This window comes from Nannobrachium achirus, assembly GCF_963921795.1.
Source record: "Nannobrachium achirus genome assembly, chromosome: 11".
NCBI classification, from domain to species: Eukaryota; Metazoa; Chordata; class Actinopteri; order Myctophiformes; family Myctophidae; genus Nannobrachium; species Nannobrachium achirus.
The window spans coordinates 59,017,309-59,037,146 of record NC_137820.1 but is presented as its reverse complement, the minus strand read 5'-3'; the positions used below and the strand labels follow the sequence as shown (position 1 = coordinate 59,037,146).

Here is a 19,838-nt window from a genome sequence, read left to right as displayed (position 1 = left end):
GTGTGTGTGTGTGTGTGTGTGTGTGTGTGTGTGTGTGTGTGTGTGTGTGTGTGTGTGTGTGTGTGTGTGTGTGTGTGTGTGTGTGTGTGTGTGTGTGTGTGTGTGTGTGTGTGTGTCCCAGCAAGCATGGTCAGGACTTGGACCAATAGTGACGTCTCGATTGGGGCCAGATCAAGTCAAACCATGACTACTGGTAGTCAGACTCAGATCTGGCCTAGAATCACCTGATTTCATCCAGCATAAATCCTGCCCACGAAAACGGACATCCTGGATTAATTGGAGAGGGTCCGATTGAGGCCAGATAAATATCATAACTAGTCAGATATGTCCCAGAATATAACTGTATCTGATCTGGCCTAGTTCTGAACATCACCGGAGTCACCGGAGGACGTCATCACATTTGGCTTGCTGGGGTGTGTGTGTGTGCGCGTGTGTGTGTGACACAAAATGTTTCACTGTCTCGATATGCTTAGCTTTCACAGCCCTAATGTCAAATGTCTGGCAATACATTTTACAATCACTCGCTACTCTTCTGTTTTAGGGAGGACTTTGACCAGGAGGAGAAGGCACGTTTTGGAGAGCTATGCTGCGGAGAGAATGGCAAAGGCAGAGAGTGGTTTGCCAAATATGTTAGCGCACAGGTAATTATATTGGGAAGGATTACAACATAAAGGTCAGACCGTCAGAGGGATAAATAAGGTCAGAGGGAAATGCCATTTTGTCACACATACACTCAGCTTGGTGTTTTACCACAGTATGTCAAATACAGTCATGAGCGTTAGGCTCCTACTATGCAAAATATGTGGTTCATATGCTGTGGGTGTACTGTTAGCAGACAGGTCTAAACTGTGCCCAGAGGAACAATTAAATGACCATTTCACACATTTTAAACCATATAATTAAATAATCCTTCAATCTTTAAATATCCACTTTGTCTCAAGAGGGCTGTGGACAGTTCCGAAACCTGCCTACCAATGACATCATCGGTAGCCAGGCTTGGAAATTTCAATTAATTATATACATTTGTTATATTTATTATATTAATGTTAGAACAATGGCTTCTATGTCAGCATGCTAACTTTCCAGAAAGAGAAAAGCTGTAGTGTCTATTAGCTTGAATCGCCCATTGAGGATGTCGTTGGTCGGACTCGGCAGGTTTCTGAACTGTCCACATCCCAACGGGTCTCTGAATCATGAGTTTCGATAGGTGTTGTTGAATATCAAAAGGGGTAGTTTGGTTGGCATTTCTGAAGGTTAAGTTCAGTGTCTCATAAACAGACCAGGGAGGAATTGACCCAACCTAATCAGTGTAAAAAAATGTATGAAGTATGTCTCATCCACCACCGCGGAGACTGGAGTTTGATTCCTCCGGCTTGGCTGGGCACTCCAACAAAAACAATTGTCACGAGTAATTGTGCGCACTGCACTAGCGATGCCTTTTCAGCAGGGAGCATAATTTTGGAGGAAGCATGTCTAGGCCCTTCCCAGGTAAACTGTGTGGGTTGAAAAGGTGCTGTACATTTTCTGCATTGGAACTAATATTACTATGTAAGCTCAATTCAGAAAAAGATTGTTATGTCCATAGAGTCGATGTCCCATGTATTCAAGTCAATGGAAGCACTTCCGGTTCTCTACAAATATACAAACGCTAGAAATGTAAAACACATATAATATAAATATATCATTTTTGAGTATATAATAAGAGTATTTCTGATACAGTTATATTTAGATTTATGAGTAGCTTTCCAGAACATTGCCTGAATCTCTGAATTTGTTTGTTTGCATCAGCTAGCTGGTGATTACAACATGGAAACAATGTTCAGCTGTGTTTTTGTCATCATGCTTTTAGCTTGACAGGACACACACACAAATATCTCTTTCATTTTGCGTGTTTACAGCGCTGCAACTCCAAATGTGTCTGCGAAGCGACCTTCTACAGACTGGTGCAATCTTTTGCAGTGGTGCTATTTGAGTGAGTCTGGTTGTAGCTCTGTTTGTTTGTTGATTGTTCAATTCACTGCTTGATTTATCTTAACCCTTTTAGGCCTAGAATTATTGAATGCCTTAACTATTGAAAAATAGCAGATATACAAGCTCACAGCGCGGCACCGAGTGCCGCGCTGCGAGCTTGTAGATCTGCTATTTTTGAAAAAGTCGTGAAAATGTATGCAAATCTTTGTATATATGTATTTTCAAAGCGAACGTTTGTAACTCAAATTTTGCTTCTGGGGGGTCCCTGGAACTAAATATTTTGAGATGGGGGTCCGTGGCCAAATAAATATCAGTTTGGGGGTCCTTCACATGAAAAGGTTTGAGAACAAGTGACATAGTAGTCTCTCAAGAACAGACTAACTGAGCTCCAGTTAAGTGAAAAGGACCTTTTCTTTGACAAAGGCCGGCCAGATTGCTGACATAGAAACATAGGTTTTTCAAAAAATCTTCAAAAGACACTTATAGAATCGGGTAAAAATTCAAATTTTCACGATTTAAAAAAAATAGCAGATCTACAAGCTCGCAGCGCGGCACTCGGTGCCGCGCTGTGAGCTTGTATATCTGCTGTTTTTCAATAGTTAAAGCATAATAATACTCTATAACGTGTACCCCGTTCTAAATGGGTTAAACAGTCGTTTGTTTGCATTCAACTCAAAGCCAAAAAGCACATTGCCCGGAATGTTCCTGATGAGTAGGACGTAATTGCGTAATTTATTTCTTCTTCTTTTCCGAAGAGTTTGATGACTTGGTGTGTGTTTACCTAGTGTGTGTGGTCAGCGACAGTGTATGGGTGGGAGATAATATCTAATATGTGGCCTAGATAATCCTTCCACTAGACTGCAAATACTTTTTTTCCACAATTATTCCGTCTTGTTTGTTAGATAATGTTTGTTTGGTTACAGATGCTTCCAAATGGATGACTACAGCCCAGCCAAAAACCTCATGACCATGTGCTTCACATACTACCACATTGGTAAGGGGATACTTTGCCTGATCTGGAGATAAATGGTAAATGGTGCATTTATATAGCGCTTTTTATCCAAAGCGCTTTACAGAGATTGTGCATTACATTCACCCATTCACGCACACATTCATACACCGGTAGCGGAGGAAACCATGCAAGGCACCAACCTGCTCACCGGGAGCAACTAGGGGTTCAGAGTCTTGCCCAAGGACCCTTCGACATTCACTCAGGGGGAGCCCGGGTTCGAACTGGGAACCCTTCGTGCTCTAATAACGGTTTCTCTACCCCTGAGCTATGCCGCCCCATATGTACAGATTTGGTGAATAATGATTCATAGGGCGGGTTGCTGCTCACACTCACTGTGGCAACACTGCTTCATGAGATTTGTGCTTATCCATGCAAGATTTAAAGAACATCATGATGAGTCAGTGCACTGCAGAAGTAAGACAGTGTCATGTTTTATGAACACTGAAAATCCAATGTCTCTGTATGTAGATAAATGTAGATCATTATAGATTATTATTACAACAGGGTGGGCGTAGCTGAGTAGGCAGAAGAATCAGAAGTGAGAATCAGAAGTTTACTGGTTATGTCTTTTAATCTCTATTCTCTATCCGAGTGGATAGGGATACTCAAGATCAGATTTGGATCTTGACTAGTTAAAAACTAAACAAAAAACAGCTTTGGGATCACTTTGATATCGTCAGACGAAAATACTCCCCTTAGATTTCTTAGAAAGGACATGACATGACATGACCGGAACTACAGACGCATCTCTCAATGGTAAATACACTCAAAACACCTGCACCATCTCCCACAATCTGTTGACCTTCCCAAGTGTTCGTTCATGTGGATGTGTAGAACACTGGAATGTTAAACTCTCTTTATCTGTTCATTTTGAGCGTGAGAATTCAGTTGGTACAAGGACTATATCTCTGCTGTCGGGCAGAAAATTTTCATTTTCGGGAAAATGAGCTCAATGAATGAATGAATGAATGAATGAATGAAACTTTATTTGTCATTGTTACATAAACAAGTTTAAAACGAGTTTAAAAACAATGAAATTGGTGCAAACCCCTAAAGTGCGTTTATACAAGACAAATAATTAAAAATTTGTCCCAAGCACATTTTACTACTTTCCATTCGTTCAATATTATTTTATTATTACCAACATGCTGTAAAGGGTGTTCAATAGCCCTGATTTATGCCAAAAAATCTTAAAACCTCAAAAATGGAGTTACTGTAAGAGGTTTTGGCCAGACAGTGACGATATGGTACTTGCGTAACACTGTTCTACTTACGAGAGAGGGCGAGATCATTTAGCAACTACCGACCACGTTGCGACCCGGTTGTAGGTCGCTAAATGATCTCGCTCCTACTGGTACTTTCAACTGGCACTGTTTGCTTGTCGTTTTGAACTCCCCATCAATACCACAAACAATATTCTAGTTCTACCAGTTCTTTAAATGAAAATGAACATGAATTGTATATGGATTGCTTAACGACCCTCAACTCCTCCCTGCTCCTTCAGGAAGGTCCCAGCTGTCTCCTTCGGAGCTGTTGGATCGTGGCGGCTCTGCTGCAGGCCTGGACAACTACCTGAACAAGGCCAACGTCTGGCTGTCTGTGAAGAAAGATGCTGCTGGGCGGATGCTTAAAAACACCTCCAAGACCGACGTCAAGAGCTTCTTTGGAGGCCTGGAGAGCAAGCTGAGAGGTCCAGTGGCTCGCAGGTGAGAGTGCTTTTATTCTTACACATGTTATTTTGTTTGAAATTGTGGTCGATCTGTCCTCGGGGCTGTCACGATCATGACATTTTAAATTGGCGATTAATTGCCTTACAAATAATTGAGATTCACGATTTTTGGCATTGAACCTTGGAACATATAAATCAAATTATTATTATTATAATGTTTTAATACTACATCTAATTGTATTTATAAATTACATTTATTTTTGCCTTTTGGTTGTAAACAAACTTGCACTGGGCAGAGATGACCTCTAGCTTACATAATATATACAAATAAATGACTGACAATGACCGGTACCATTAATCAAAATATATAATGGCCAAAACAGGTCATGCATTTAATCATTCCCATTTTTACCGATCTACAAGCGCTGTGAGCTTGTAAGTCGGCTATTAATATCATGATGAATTAATATAGATAATGGAAATGATTTTGATGATTACGCAAAATAAAGATCATAATCCTATCTGTCCTTGTTCTGATTCTTCCCTTCATTCTTATATCCAGTGAAGAAGAGAGTCCTGTCGAGGCGAAGCCCAAGTCTCCAGGTAACATACATTTTCAAAGTGGGTGACGGGACACCCTGGGGTGCCGCGACGGCAGTCCAGGGGTGCCGCGAGATAATTTGATAATATTTGGAATTTATTTGGACACTTGAAGAAATATTTAGTATCATTTTAAACTTGAAGTACAAAGTTATTTTCAGTCAGTTCTAACCAGAATGGCCATTATCTCAACGTTTTCCTCACAACATAATCACAAAAATATTGTCACTGTCGGGCAGAAAACTCTGTCGCACAAAACTAGTGAAAACAGCCGATCTACAAGCACACAACGCCTCGCGATGCGAGATGTTGTGTGCGTGTAGATCTGCTGTTTTCACTAGTTTAGTACATTTTATAGATGATAAATACAAAACAAACGGTTTTGGACTTAGGCCTACAAGATTTCCACCCGACAACGACGATATGCTATAAATATAAGGTGCTGGGAGTGAAAGTTATAATGTAGGGGTGCCTCGGATTAAAAAAAATATTTATGGGGTGCCCTGAGACAAAAAGGTTTGGGAACCCCTGACGTACATCAATATAAAATCTATGTATTTCCCTGAGGATTTTACGCTGTAGTCCCCATTCATTCATTTGACTTTAATATTTAACATCCTCGCTGTCACAGTGTCTGAGGCTCCAGAGGAGAAGAAAGAGGAAAAGGTGTACCTGTACACCCACCTGAAGCAGCAGCCCATCTGGTAGGTGGCTCTGCATGAGACCCACTCCGTCCCACAATGATCATCTGGTAGGTGGCTCTGCATGAGACCCACTCTGTCCCACAATGATCATCTGGTAGGTGGCTCTGCATGAGACCCACTCCGTCCCACAATGATCGGATCGCAGACCATTGTGGGACACAGTGGCCTTTCCAGTCAAGCCCTACAGTAAAAATAGATATTCAAGTTATATTAAGATTAAAGAGTATTTGAATTGGTCATAAAAGCAATAGAATACATACTGTACCTGTTCAGAAGCATCTTCCATAAACCCCTAATGGTCTTGGATATTTCATAAACGCACAGGTTTAAGCCTTCTTTAACTGGTTGGCTGTATGTAGAACAGCGGGAACATGCTTTTAGATTGTTAACTAAACATCATAATTCAATGTGTGTGTGTGTGTGTGTGTGTGTGTGTGTGTGCGTGTGTGCGTGTGTGCGTGTGTGCGTGCGTGCGTGCGTGCGTGCGTGCGTGCGTGCGTGTCAGTCCTGAGATTTGCTTTAATCCATGTAAAAACACATACACATTTTCTCCTTTTTGAGCGGTGGTCACACCGTCTCCATAGCGTGGCCGTGTGTGTGTCTGTCTGTCTGTATGTAGCCTGAGGAATGTGTAGCCTGAGGAATGTGTAGCCTGAATACCACTGAGTGACCAGAGAGGTTGAGCATCAACTGCAATACACACACACACACACACACACACACACACACACACACACACACACAGGCACCCCCCCCCCCCCCCACCACCGCTCAGTTCACACGGGTGTGATTTTTTCTTCTATCAAGGCCCTGAAGACTTTAAAATGAACCCTCTATTGAGGGACTGTCCTGAGCTCCTGTAAAGGGCTTGTCAGGACACAGAGCTCATGAGCACAGTGAGAAGGAAGCAACTAACTAACCTGTTATTCCTCTCCATTATTAGGCACACTCTGCGATTCTGGAATGCAGCGTTTTTTGATGCTGTTCATTGTGAGAGGAAGAAAAGATCACCTACGACCAGGTGAGACTGAGTGGAGGAATGGATGAGCTCTGTGGGTGTGTGGTTAATGGATAGATATTGTCGCTGTCGAGCAGAAACCTTCAACTTTTTATGTTTGTCCATGAATCAATGCCGTCGTCATACTACAGTGTCACACAAAAGTTGCAGAAAATAGTTGATCTACAAGCTCAAAAGTTTTGAAACATTAGAAAGTGAATGTTAAAGTGGTTAAATGTGTCTCTGTGTTACATTAAAACATTGAACCAATGAAAATGATTAACAAGAGCTTGTGATACCATTATTTTTGTAATTATTTGGCTACAGAGTGCTGCACTCACTGCGCTTTATTTTGAAGATCCCCGGAAGCCACGATCATGTCCATGTTGTGGAAATTCACTAAACCCAGATGTTGACCGTAGTGTTTACTTTCACATGGAAATGAAAAATTCTAACCGTGGCCAACCGTCGCGGCCCAGAGTCGCCGTGAAAAAAAGCGGTTCTCTGCGATCTAAGCGTTTTTTGAAGTAGATTCCGAGGGTTATGGAGCCTATGGAGATTACACGCTTCCTGATGATGGCGGCTGCATCATGAGATATGAAGTTTCTTCGCTCACCAGCCGCCGCCGCAGCACCTGTTTATCTGGTTACCATGGCAACACATCCTTGGACGTGATAACGGGGCCATGGCGATGCACCGCGGTAATTCTTATCACGTTCCTGGACGTAATTGGCATCGGAAGTGTTAATAACTACATTGGCCATAGGTTCTTTTTTCCCATTTCCTGAAAAGTAACAGTTTCCACTTGTGCAATAGGAAATGGTTTTGAAAAGGGTTGTGTCTTATAAATGCGGGAATGGTAGGTGACGTAATGGCTAAAGTAATGTCCTCTAAGTAAGAAATTGTACAGTACATGATTAGAACAGGGAGAGCACAAAACCAAGCCAAATAGTGTGCAAATATAACGAGATATAGATATGAGGTATGATTTAATTGAAATGACTGTCGTGTGTGTGTATGTTTGTGACCATATCTGTGTCTTGTCAATGAAATGTGAAGCGGGCAGGAGATTGCAGTGTACTGTTGGCTTCAGCACTGAACAAGATGAATCTTAATTCACTCCTGCTGATGGTCTGCTGACGTCTCTTTTCTTCTCTCTCACACTATTAATGGTCTCCTTCTGTATGCTGTCCTCTTTGACTCTCTTAATCTGTTGTTCTGCCCCCTTCCTCTCGCATGTGACTTTAACCCTTTGTCTCCTTGTGCCTTGCTGCCGGGCAGGGGAACGGAAGAGGAACAGAAAGACGAGAGGTCTGTCCGCTCAACACTATAGTCAGATTGAGAGTGGGCTCAACCACTTAAACACTCTATACTTAAAGTTATACCATGTAACTTTTTTTATAAAACAAATCTTAAAATGGTCCTAACTGTTAAATCGCTAAAGTTTTAGAACCCCCGTTATTTTCAGCTTCAAAAGCCTTCTCTTTATATGTTTTCTATGAGCCGTGAGGGGGGGAGAATTTCGCGGCAAAATGACGTCATCATACTACCGGCCAATCACAGCGAGGGTTATACACTGCCGGCCAATCACAGCGCATCTTGGAGTGGGGTCGCTAGGGCGGCCATATTTGTAGTCTCCCGTGTGTCTGTATACTCGGTTGCACAGGGAGGCATGGGTGAAGGAGTGTATCTCCGGAATGGCTGAACACACAGGAACCAGGGACCCCTCAAAAGATAGATCTCGGCGAGGTGGAGGCAGACGCGGGGGTGTGAGAACCGAAAAACGGCCGAAAGACGCGGACGCGACCGAGGTTTGCTATAGAGCTACTGACCACAAGTTGAGCAACTTACACAGTATAGCTTTAAAAGGGAAGACCACCCATTTTCAATATTGAACTATGTCATTAATATACCTTAGAGGAGTTGTGTGGAAATAGAAAAAAAGATTGATTTTGGGGTTTGTATTGTAAAGTACAACTTGATGACATCACACTGTTGTACAATACAAACCCCAAAATCAATCCTCTAGTTCTAGGCAACACAGAAGGGGGGGAACTTTTTTTTCCATTTCCACACAACTCCTCTAAGGTATATTAATGACATAGTTCAATATTGAAAATGGGTGGTCTTCTCCTTTAAGTCGTATGACGGATGGCCAAAATAGCTGATCTACAAGCTCACAGCGCTTCGCGACGACTCGCTGTAGTAGGGGGTATGGGTGCGGATAAATCAACAAAACAAAGTTTGAGGTAGGAGCAGAGGTGACAAAGCTAAATCAGGGGAGAGATTGAGAAACCGGCAGTGGTGGAAAAGGTCACATTTCTTACTTAAATAAAAGTATCAATACAGCAATATAGAAATACTCTGTTATGTAAAAGTCTGGAATTCTAAATATACTTGCGTAAAAGTAAAAACGTTTTGGCACCAAAATGTACTTAGAGCCGAAATGTGTATTATAGGGCTGAAGTGGTTAATGTTTTGTAATAATAATAAAAATCTACTAAGTATCTAGTAACTAAAGTGTTCAGATAAATGTAGTGGAGTAAAAGTACAATATTCGGATCCCAGATGTAGTGGAGTAGAAGTAAAAGTATTGCAAATTGGAAATGCTCAAGTAAAGTACAGATACCTCAAAACTGTACTTAGGAAGAAAATCCTGGCGTAGAAATGGGTAAGAGACCAGATGGTTGCTCAGCCTTGTGACCCAGACAGAGAGAGGCTGAAGACCTTACAGTAGCCTCGGGTCTAATCAGATGTGCTCCAGTGAACATCGACAGGCGGGGGGGTAAACCTCAAGACTTAAATCCACCAGCTGACTGGCTGGAGGTCAGTGTCTGGAGTTATGCTCCCCGGATCTGTGGTCATAATTTCCTCGATGATGAATGCTTTAACTATTATTGCATTGAAACACTTACATCATATATTTTAATTTCCTTTCCTTATATGTCACACACACCACATAACGCATTTTTAAACCTATTGTTGTCTTTGAATTTTACACTTGTCCCTGTTCCTCAGTGTATATTTTTACTCTGAGAGTAAAGATAGACTGGGTCTATTTTGTTCCATTCGTCTACTCACAGAGATAATGCAGGATTTTACAGTGTCATTTCTGTAGTTGTATGGGACTCTGTACTACAGTTGAGCAAGTCTGAACTCAGACGGATCATTTATTTTCTTCCTTGACAAATGACTCCATTCTAACAAATTAAACACATTGTAACCACCACAAAGAGATAGATTTATAATACTATGGTATTTGAATGGCATCATATCTAGGATCTAGATGAGAGGTACCAGTCCTAAGGAGTGCTTTCTCTTTGCACCTGTTTGCATGTTCATTTCTTCTCTCATTCTCGAGTGTGGTTATTTGCATGTAACCTGTCTCTTTTCTAGGTGCATGTTCTGTCCCTCCCATTTGTTCCCTTGTCACACATAGCACACTTTATACTTGTTTCTTTCAGTGCAATGGCAGGTCGATTGCAGGGGTGTGTTAAGCCTGATTTACATGGTCGTACGACGGTGTGCTGCGGCAAAAAAATTGCCAATCTACAAGCTTGCGCCACATCGCAACACGTTGTGAGCTTGTAGATAGGCTATGCTTGGTGTGGGACACCACCATACGAATACATATACATTAGGCTTTAGGCATGCCAGGATAGCAATCGGCATGCCTCATTCCTGCTCATTTACAGTAGCATTATTATCATTGAGAGCCCAGAAAATGTGACTGAAGCAAATTTATGTTCTCTCCATAAAGCTCTGTATGGTGTATGTACTCTTTATGTTTGTTTGCATGATTGTGTGTCATTCTGTGTGTCTGTATAGTATGCTGTCCTCCCTCCAGTTTTGACAGATCATTGTACAGTACATACAGTAGCAATAGTAGGAGTAGAAACAGTTTTTGCAAAGAACTGAAAATTACTTCTTAATCGTTTTGAGAGAAATCTCTTTAAGGCTGACATTTTCTATCCTGATCCTTGCTTTGGATTGTGGTTGATGATGTAGCCCCCCTTTGTTTTTAGGATTCCAGCATTTCCTTGAAAAGCCTACAAAAGTGCAACATGTTCCTCTTATGTCAATTGCGTTCTCAGATGCTTTTTTTTTATTGCAAGGAAGGAGGCTGTTTTATTGTACTACTTTCTACCCCATCTGGTGACTAATAGCATTAACATGCAACCTTCCTTCATTCATGTGCAAAAGGAATGATGAGGGTTAACATATTTTTAAATAATACTAATTCATAAATAATGAACGATTATTATTATGTTATTTCTTGTGTGTGGTGATAAGGAAGAATGTATCACTTTTGTAACACACGTGCTTGTCTGTGATTTGCTTGAATTCATTAATTTATTATAATGATTTACTTGGCAATGCCAGCTGGTTGTCTGTTGCTCATATGGTTTTGTTGAATGTGTTTTGTTTGTTTGACTAAGCAAATGGCAAGTTGATGTGTTAAAAAGTCTCATTGTCATTGGTGTGTGTTTTTTCCGTTTTAGTATGCATAATTTATTTTCATTTATTCTATTTTCATTCTATTTTATCTATCTATATCTAGCTGTTACAGGGTTAGTTTTTTTTTGGGTCAATTAAATTGAGGTGTTTGCAAACTGTTAATATTATTTGGTTCTCCACTATCCATGACTAAATTAATCACCATAAGGATTCTTATAAACATTTCTAAAGTCTAGTACCCCATTGATCAACATTTTGACATTTTCTTTTCCTTTTTTACCAGATATATAAAACATATTATTCCTAACAATGGTCAGTTGCATACTGACAGTTTCTGAATCCTATTGATGTAGACAATCTGAAGGTCAAAGGGAATTTTGAATGAAATCCTCATGCTTTGTCATGCAGGGAGAAGTGGTATCACATGACACAGGAGGAGAGAGACGACAGCTCCAGAATTGATGAAAACATTGCCTTTGGCCAACTGGGGTGAGGAAGCGCTGGCAAAAGATTATTATTTTTTTTACACATTTGTAGCCATTAATTCATATAGTAGGCTACACCAGCTTGCCTACACAACTCTTCTCACAAAGACAATTTAGTATGGAGCAGGCTAATAGTCACCATAACAGAAAAACATGTCCATTGCTGGATAATCCAATTTCATGATGATGAGAGACTTACAATTATAGTTAGATTTGTAGTGAGTAATGAGATGTGTTTTTTAACTTAATGGAGTAAAAGTACGATTTTCTTATTTTAAATGTATAGAAGAGAATGTGAAAGTTGTGATAAATATAAACTCAAGTAAAGTATAGATCTTCCCAAAAACGACGTTACAAGTACTTGTACTCCACTGAATATTATATACAAATGTTTATATTTAGCAGTGTGTGTCTGTGATAAATAATCGTGTGTGTTTTGTCCATTTATCATGCATTTCCAGGACATTTACCCATAACATGCTGGCCTTTGGGCTCAGTAAAAAACTCTGCAATGATTTCCTGAAGAAACAGGCGGTGATTGGAAACCTGAATGAAGGTAAAGCATCGGCCAACAGCTATGTTTTGTTTTGTTGATGTCAGAATGATGGATGGATGCATGGACTAGTCAGAGTTAATCACTGTGGGGCAGGTTCCTGTCCACCACCACAGAGAATAGTGTTTTAAATCCTCCATGGTGCTCCAACAAACCCATCTGGGCTGTACGTGGGCTGCTGGGCAGGGAGGGTGATCTCTGTCGCTCACTCTGCACTAGCAACTCCTACAGGTTCATTTGTTCCGTAATGCATGTTCCTCCACATGCATTATGTACGCCCACTGAAACTCCACTATCAGGTAAAAAGATGTTTTTGGCTGGCAACTTAATGTGTATCGGGGGTGTCACGTGGTTGTCTACTCCAGGGGTTCCCAAACTTTTTTGTCTCGGGGCACCCCATAAATATTTTTTTAATCCGAGCACCCCTACATTATAATTTTCAGCACTAGCATATCGTCGTTGTCGGGTGGAAACCTTGTATGTCCAAAACCGTTCGTTTTGCATTTGTCATCTATAAAATATACTAAAGTAGTGAAAGGCGTTGTGTGCTTGTAGATCTGCTGTTTTCACTAGTTTTGTGCGACAGTCTTGTATGATGAAGCAGGGCTTTGCTTTACCAAAAGACGTACACATTTGAAACTTGGAGATACGAGGTTTCTGCCCGATAGTGACGATATTTTAGTGATTATGTTGCGAGGAAAACATTGAGATAATAGCCAAGTGTCCAAATAAATTCCAAATATTATCAAATGATCTCGCGGCACCCCTGGACTGCCGTCACGGCACCCCCGGGTGCCCCGGCCATCACCCACTTTAAAAACCCCTGGTCTACTCTACACCCTCCCACATTGCCAACTGTTGGGAGTTAGCAGTGACAGGAGCTACACTGTATATGAGGGGGGAATTGGCATGACAACTAAATTGGGAGAAAGGGACATTTTTAAATGAATTCACCCTTTGTCAGCCTTCTGATTGGTCCCTGACTGACCAACCAGCAGGCTCTTTCTGCCTTGTCCCGCCCTGGTTCTGCCTTTTTTATGTTGAATTTGCTAAAAAATATATATTTTTTGAGAAATAAAAACATTTAAAAACATGCCCAGTCACTATACTGCACCTGAGAGGCTCCTTTTTACTGAAACCAAGTTTAAAATGAGAATTTAATGCACAAAAGAACAAAAGAAGCAACTGAATTTCAACGGTAGTGGATGGAGAGAAAGGACTTTTGTCCCACCAAGACACAGCAACCAATGGGTGCGAAGAGGGGCGGGACAACAGGCGGGACTTGACAAAGGGTGAATTGAACACTATTCCACAAAATGTAAAATGTGGTTTCTGGTAGACACTCATTGTTCCGTTTTAATTACCCTACCCATCATAAGAGAAGTGTCAAAATAATCCTGCACGTGTGTGTTTTTCCCCTCTGCAGAACAGTACAAGTTGCTGAGCGACCACATTGAGAAAATGGCAGCAGAGTGAGATAGAAGGCCGATTTCATTTCATGTGACGAAGTGACTATCTGACCTCAGCACGAAGACCACGTCTCCACGTCTGCTGAAGACAATACAGTCAACTGCTTCATGGTAAACCGTATCCTGTATCAGCAATAATACTGACAGTTGTGTGACATTATCAACCATTAATCACTTAAATTAATAACTGCCGTACACTAATGTCCAAGTTCAGCTTCAGAATTAAAGCAGACATAACACACAAATGTTTTTAGCAATATGTAGTACAGTATATCATGATTCCTAAACAGCCTGGTTACTGTTTCTGTCACCCTATATGTACTGTATACCGGATTCTGTTATATTATGAATTATAATATCTGATGTGGCTTGTTAATCCTCCCTCATATATGATGAACACCATCTGTTTATAGCATCCATAACTATCTTCTTTTAACAGTCTTACACACACGATATATTCAATACACAGTTGTCATTATCATTAAAGGGACACTATCACTCAATATTATCACTATGTATTTGTTGTAGTACTAATGTTTCATTTGTAGCCTTTAACACCGACCACTGACCCTTCTGTGTGTCTCGGAAATGCTGCCAAACAGCAAATGTGAAAACTACAGCCCTTACTTCCTGGTTTATATCTGCTACCCTTGGTGGCTGTGACATTGTCCTTGCTCACTTTGTTTATGGCACGATTGCAATCGTGATTGTAATAATATAATATATGATCAGTTGACATAATGGTGGCCAGAGACCATATAGGTGAACCAGGCCAATGCTTGCCCATGAAATGCGTAATTGGAAATTTAAGAACCCACAGAAAGGAAACAGACATTATGGGCAGTTGGTCTATAGACTATGATAATCATCAACAATAACTGAAAAACACATCAAAAGCATGATAATCTCCCTTTAAGCTGTGTTGTATACATCAGTATAATATAATGTACATTACGCAACAGTTCTTGGAAAACAATTTCATAAACAAAATATAATATGTGATGACAATATATACTATATTATAAACCAAAACAATTAAGCAGTTTCTGTATGCTGCTGGCTGAGATGAGTTTTAATTTTCAGGTCATTTCTTATAGAGCTATATACAGTACTGACAATAACACAAAGCTTATTTAAATATGCCACTACTTTCTAGCACTCATTGCATTGTCTTTGTTGGCAAATTACATTCATCCGGCAACTATGTAAGCTAAAAACAAACCAGCAAAGTATTCTGGTGCACACATTCTCACTATGACGATAGACTGTGTATAATTATAGCAGCAGATTTCAACCAGAAACACATATCGTCGTTGTCGGGTGGAAACCTTGTATGTCCAAAACTGTTTCTTTTTTTTAAATGATCTAAACTAGTGAAAACAGCTGATCTACAAGCAGTGTGCTTGTAGATCAGCTGTTTTCATTACTTTTGTGCGATGGCCATATGATGAAGCGGTGCTTTACTTGGCGAAAAAATTCACAAATGTATAACTTGGGGATAGGAGGTTTCTGCCCGACAGTGACGATATGAAGGTGTTGTTCAACAAGGTGTTGTTGAGCCAATCAAAAGAAGCTATGGGAAACTGATCCGGAACAGGAGATGTTTATGCCACCTTCTGGAAAAGAGTGCTATAATTATGCACAGTCTGTTGTCACCGGTCTATTGTCGCACAGAGCCTATTTGTAAAATCGCCAAAATGGCGTGTCTTATGCTTAATTTATACTTTTGTCCCGATGCAACGTGATGTGAGCCTGTTGATCGGCTATTTCTGGCGTGTGACACCAGTTTTACACACCTGTAGATGAAAACATGTTTGAGTGAGAGCAATTAATTTGTCCTTCTGTAACTTCTTCTCCAGTCTTCCTTCTTGTTGTTTACTTAGAATTTTTAATCACTGTTTGTTAGCCTTCTCCTGACACACACTTTGTAGTGCAGTAGTATTATGTGTCCATTAGAGACTACTATCGAGACCACCAAATGGACGTCACAGACTCCTAATCCATGAAAGTGCCTTCCATGTTTCCTGAAACCATGCACCTGTTCCATGACTGAAACTCCTTATCTGTGTCTTCTGATGCTATTCTCAGTTCTCACCCCACATACTGTGGGTAGCAGCAGCACAGAGCCTATTCTACATTCTGTGGTTAAGTAAACATGCTCAGAGAGTTAATTCTCTCTGTCCCCTGTACATTCCCAGAGATAAACAAATTCCTCTGCACGCAAATTAAATGATGATGTTGTCAGTGGTTTAGTGGCATTCTGAATCTGAAGTAGCTATGTTATGGTATCAGATGTGAATTAGACCGTGTTGTTGATGTTTGTAGAAAGTGCTTTATTCAGAAACCAACAGCATGGCTAAGAATATCAACAGTACAAAAATGACTCCACATACTACTTTCCTGTTTTACGATGTGTGTGTGCGCTGTGCGTCATTATCTATATTTGCATGTGTAAACAACAGTGTGCAATGGAGTATTTCAACTGTGAGGTGGTCTCTTGATTGTATTACTACAACCTACCACTAGGAGGTAGCATTGTGTCTTCAAAGCACGTCTCAAGGAGGGGCATGAAAACATTTGAAAAATGTCCCCAGGTGTTTCAAGAAATGTGACAGAATTATTGAAAAAAATGTATGAACATTTTGGATGATGTGCTCTCTGGCAGGTTTGAATCGCCTTCTGGGGGTTTTAATGTGTTGTCTCTATTATTAATAATGTTGTAAATACATATTTAACTAATCTTTGAAAATGTTCAAAGACTTTATCTGCTTGTAAATTAATTGTGTGTAAATTATCGATTTGTGATCCAGGAAGAAAGTTGTTACCTTATGACCCTGAAGTGCCCTGATATCCTTTCCCCTATTTGAATGGCCCATCAAAGTGCTTGCATCTAGTATCGTGCAATAACCTTTAATGAACTGAAGTCATTCCGTTGAGTTGAGTGGCATATCTTTGCTATGTAGTACAATGCCATGCAGTCCTCTGCCCTGTTGACGTAAACCAGTGAAGTCACATTTCTGCCTTTCTCGTTCTCTCCTTTCTTCTTACTATGTAGTGTATTCCGTTTATCAGGCCAATAATCAGATGACTATTTTTGGTCACAAAGTGTCCCTTTGTATTCTGCCCTGTCTTTTTCTGCCTGTGTCAACTGCTAGAAGCTGTATTTTAATTGTCTGATAACCCTGTTTGTGTCGAGGCTATTTATTAATTAGTAGGTGTCAGACAAAATCAAGTGGACTTGTGGCTAATCACCTCTATGACTCCCTCCCAATGTTTGTATTGCTGTTATGACTTTTGACCTTTGTGTCTTGCATGTCAAATTCAACACTTTGTCCATGTACACACCTCCTTTCTCTAGATACGTTGAAGGTCCCCAGACATCAACACATGGGTTCTTAAGCCTGAGTTATACTTGGTTATGTATGGTGTCGTGTCGTGCACCGAAAATGACTGATCTACAAGCTCACAACGCATTAACGTTTTGAGCTTGTAGAACTGCTATTTTTGATATGCAACACCGGCACGCATCTTAACTATAAGTCAGGCTTGACCATACTATAGCTGTTAAAAGTCATGGAATATCATATTTTCTTGATCCGTAAAGGTAGAAGAGAAGATTGGACTCTAGGTTTGTCTTGCCCTCACCTCCAACAACGATAATGTAGCTCTGACTGATACTCTTTGTCATGGAACTACTGCATGGCCAATGCATGATCTGTCTGTCAGATACTGTACTCGTATGTTGTCATAAAAGCATCACAGTAGAACGTCCTGTGAAGCATAATTAGTAGAACTAGATAATAAAACATCAACCAAATGGTATTACCATTAAAGTAACAACTGTCTGTATAATATGCACACGTGTGAGGTGTAACAAAGATGTCACAGTGGATAAGTAAAAAGCGCTTGCTTGTGATATTTATTATGACCTTACTTTTTAATTATGTAATGGTCAGACTTGCATGTATGTGTTGTCATAATAATGATGGATCAAGTTGCTGATTCTGTAATAAATTTATTTTTTGATGTGAATACTTAGTTAGTTTGAGTGTTTGTTCAAGACTAGGGCCACATATGTGTCAGTTTGTAGATCCTTGCTTAAGAGCGTGCGTGTGCGTGTGTGAGTGTGTTTGTTCTGCACACATGCACTTGCATGCATGCATTGCACATATGTTGGTGCTGGTTCAAGGAGTGTGTATATGTCTGTGTCAATGTGAGCAGGGTGTTGACTGGGGTCCTCTGTATGTAGTAGCACAATGTGACGGAGTATTCCAGTGTTTGAGACCCCGGATCCAAGCTGCCAAACGTCTAGCCTTTCCAGCTCTGCATATAAATAAACAGTGGTCACGCTGGCTGCAGCCTGATTGGACACCATGTAATGAGCTGTGAAAGCCCAGTCCGCGGTGTCACACCACGAGGACCCAGCTCAATCTAATTAATGCCAGACCTGCCACACAGTCAGATTCTCAGTGTTAATTTAAACTCTGATAGTGTGCAAATGTAACTAAATGAAACATCAGTGCACTCGCTTGAGTTAAATTAAGACTAAGAAGTAAGCATATTACTCACTGTTTTTACTTTTACCAGCCTCAACGTGCTTCTCTTATGGTACACACAAATCGACATACGCACGCTTATCACAGTATATCCACGTTCATGTGATTTTTATCCATTCTCTTATATTTTTGTTCCTATTCTTAACCACAACGGTCACATCTTAACTGTCAAAAGTGTACCATTTTGCAGGATTTCCCTCATCACTTGAGAATAATGAAAAGCAATTCAAAAGCAAACAGATACATGACATACGAATGCTTATTATATCCACATTCATGTGAGTTTGATCCATTCTCTTAAAAAACATAAAAGAATCTAAAATCACACATTCCAAAATCTCACAGTAAACAGAGAAACATCAATGGAAAAAATAAAATAGACAAAACCCTCTAAACTGACACTATTTTTGTTCGACAAGACGGGACCAATTCCGTGCTATATTTTTGTTCCTATCCTTAACCACAACCATCACATTTTTAACTGTCAAAGTGTAACTTTTTGCAGCATTTCCCTCATCACTTGAGAATAATGAAATGCATTCAAAAGCAAACGGGTACATGATGAATGGTTGTAACCACTCATGCACACGTCAGAATCTTTCTTTTATAACATGAGTCCACACAGTCCACACCTGCATAGGTCACACAGGTCGCACACTTGCACTCACAGTCATATAACATACAGTATAAGGCCTAGTATACAAACTAAAGTATGATACATTCACCATCATGATAACAATAGCATGGCCAGCAAACATTTCAGAGACCAGCTGTGCAAAGCTTTTTGATGGTTCAGTTTAGCTTTAGGGAAGCGTGTGTGCGTGTGTGTGTGTGTGTGTGTGCACTGTGCATGCATGTGTGCGAGAGAGAGAGGGGCCATGTTCATTTACCATGGTGTCAACATGAATTTTCCATATAAACACAAAAATTGGAAATCTTAATAGTGGGTTGGCTTAACCAAATTATCGAAACGAAGCGGATAAAAGCACCGAACTTTTTTTTAGGCTTCTTTAGGACCTAACGATGGATTTTAGCCTTGTGTACCAAACTTTATTTTGAAGTTTACCCATAGATATCCATATCAAGTTGGGCTCCCATCGACTTTCTATACAGGAGGAAAATACCCAGAGTTTTTTTTTTTGCTTTAAGTAGGATGTGAGGGGTCTAACAAGGAGTTTGTCATGATTCTGAATCCATTGCAAGCATTTGTTTTGCACAAAAAAAAGATCACGTTTTTTTTTTGTGTTTTTGGGGGCCATTTCTAGCCCAAGGAAAGATTTTTGTGCAAAACAAATGCTTGCAATGGATTCAGAATCATGACAAACCCCTAGTTAGACCTCTCACATCCTACTTAAAGCAGATTT

At 40.3% G+C, this 19,838-nt stretch overlaps 1 protein-coding gene across 1 annotated transcript in view; it reads left to right on the top strand.

Annotated features, from left to right (window-relative positions):
* The window catches only part of kiaa0513 (KIAA0513), a 29,848-nt gene extending 11,904 nt beyond the window's left edge, over positions 1-17,944 (top strand). Inside the window, exons 3-12 of the mRNA XM_080736614.1 lie at positions 542-641; positions 1,899-1,972; positions 2,895-2,965; positions 4,488-4,689; positions 5,215-5,255; positions 5,884-5,956; positions 6,900-6,977; positions 11,820-11,900; positions 12,358-12,452; positions 13,876-17,944. Coding sequence (XP_080592740.1) covers positions 542-641; positions 1,899-1,972; positions 2,895-2,965; positions 4,488-4,689; positions 5,215-5,255; positions 5,884-5,956; positions 6,900-6,977; positions 11,820-11,900; positions 12,358-12,452; positions 13,876-13,925 — 865 coding nt within the window. The 3' untranslated portion in view covers positions 13,926-17,944. The remainder of the gene's footprint in view (positions 1-541; positions 642-1,898; positions 1,973-2,894; positions 2,966-4,487; positions 4,690-5,214; positions 5,256-5,883; positions 5,957-6,899; positions 6,978-11,819; positions 11,901-12,357; positions 12,453-13,875) is intronic.
* The last annotated feature ends 1,894 nt before the right edge of the window (positions 17,945-19,838 follow it).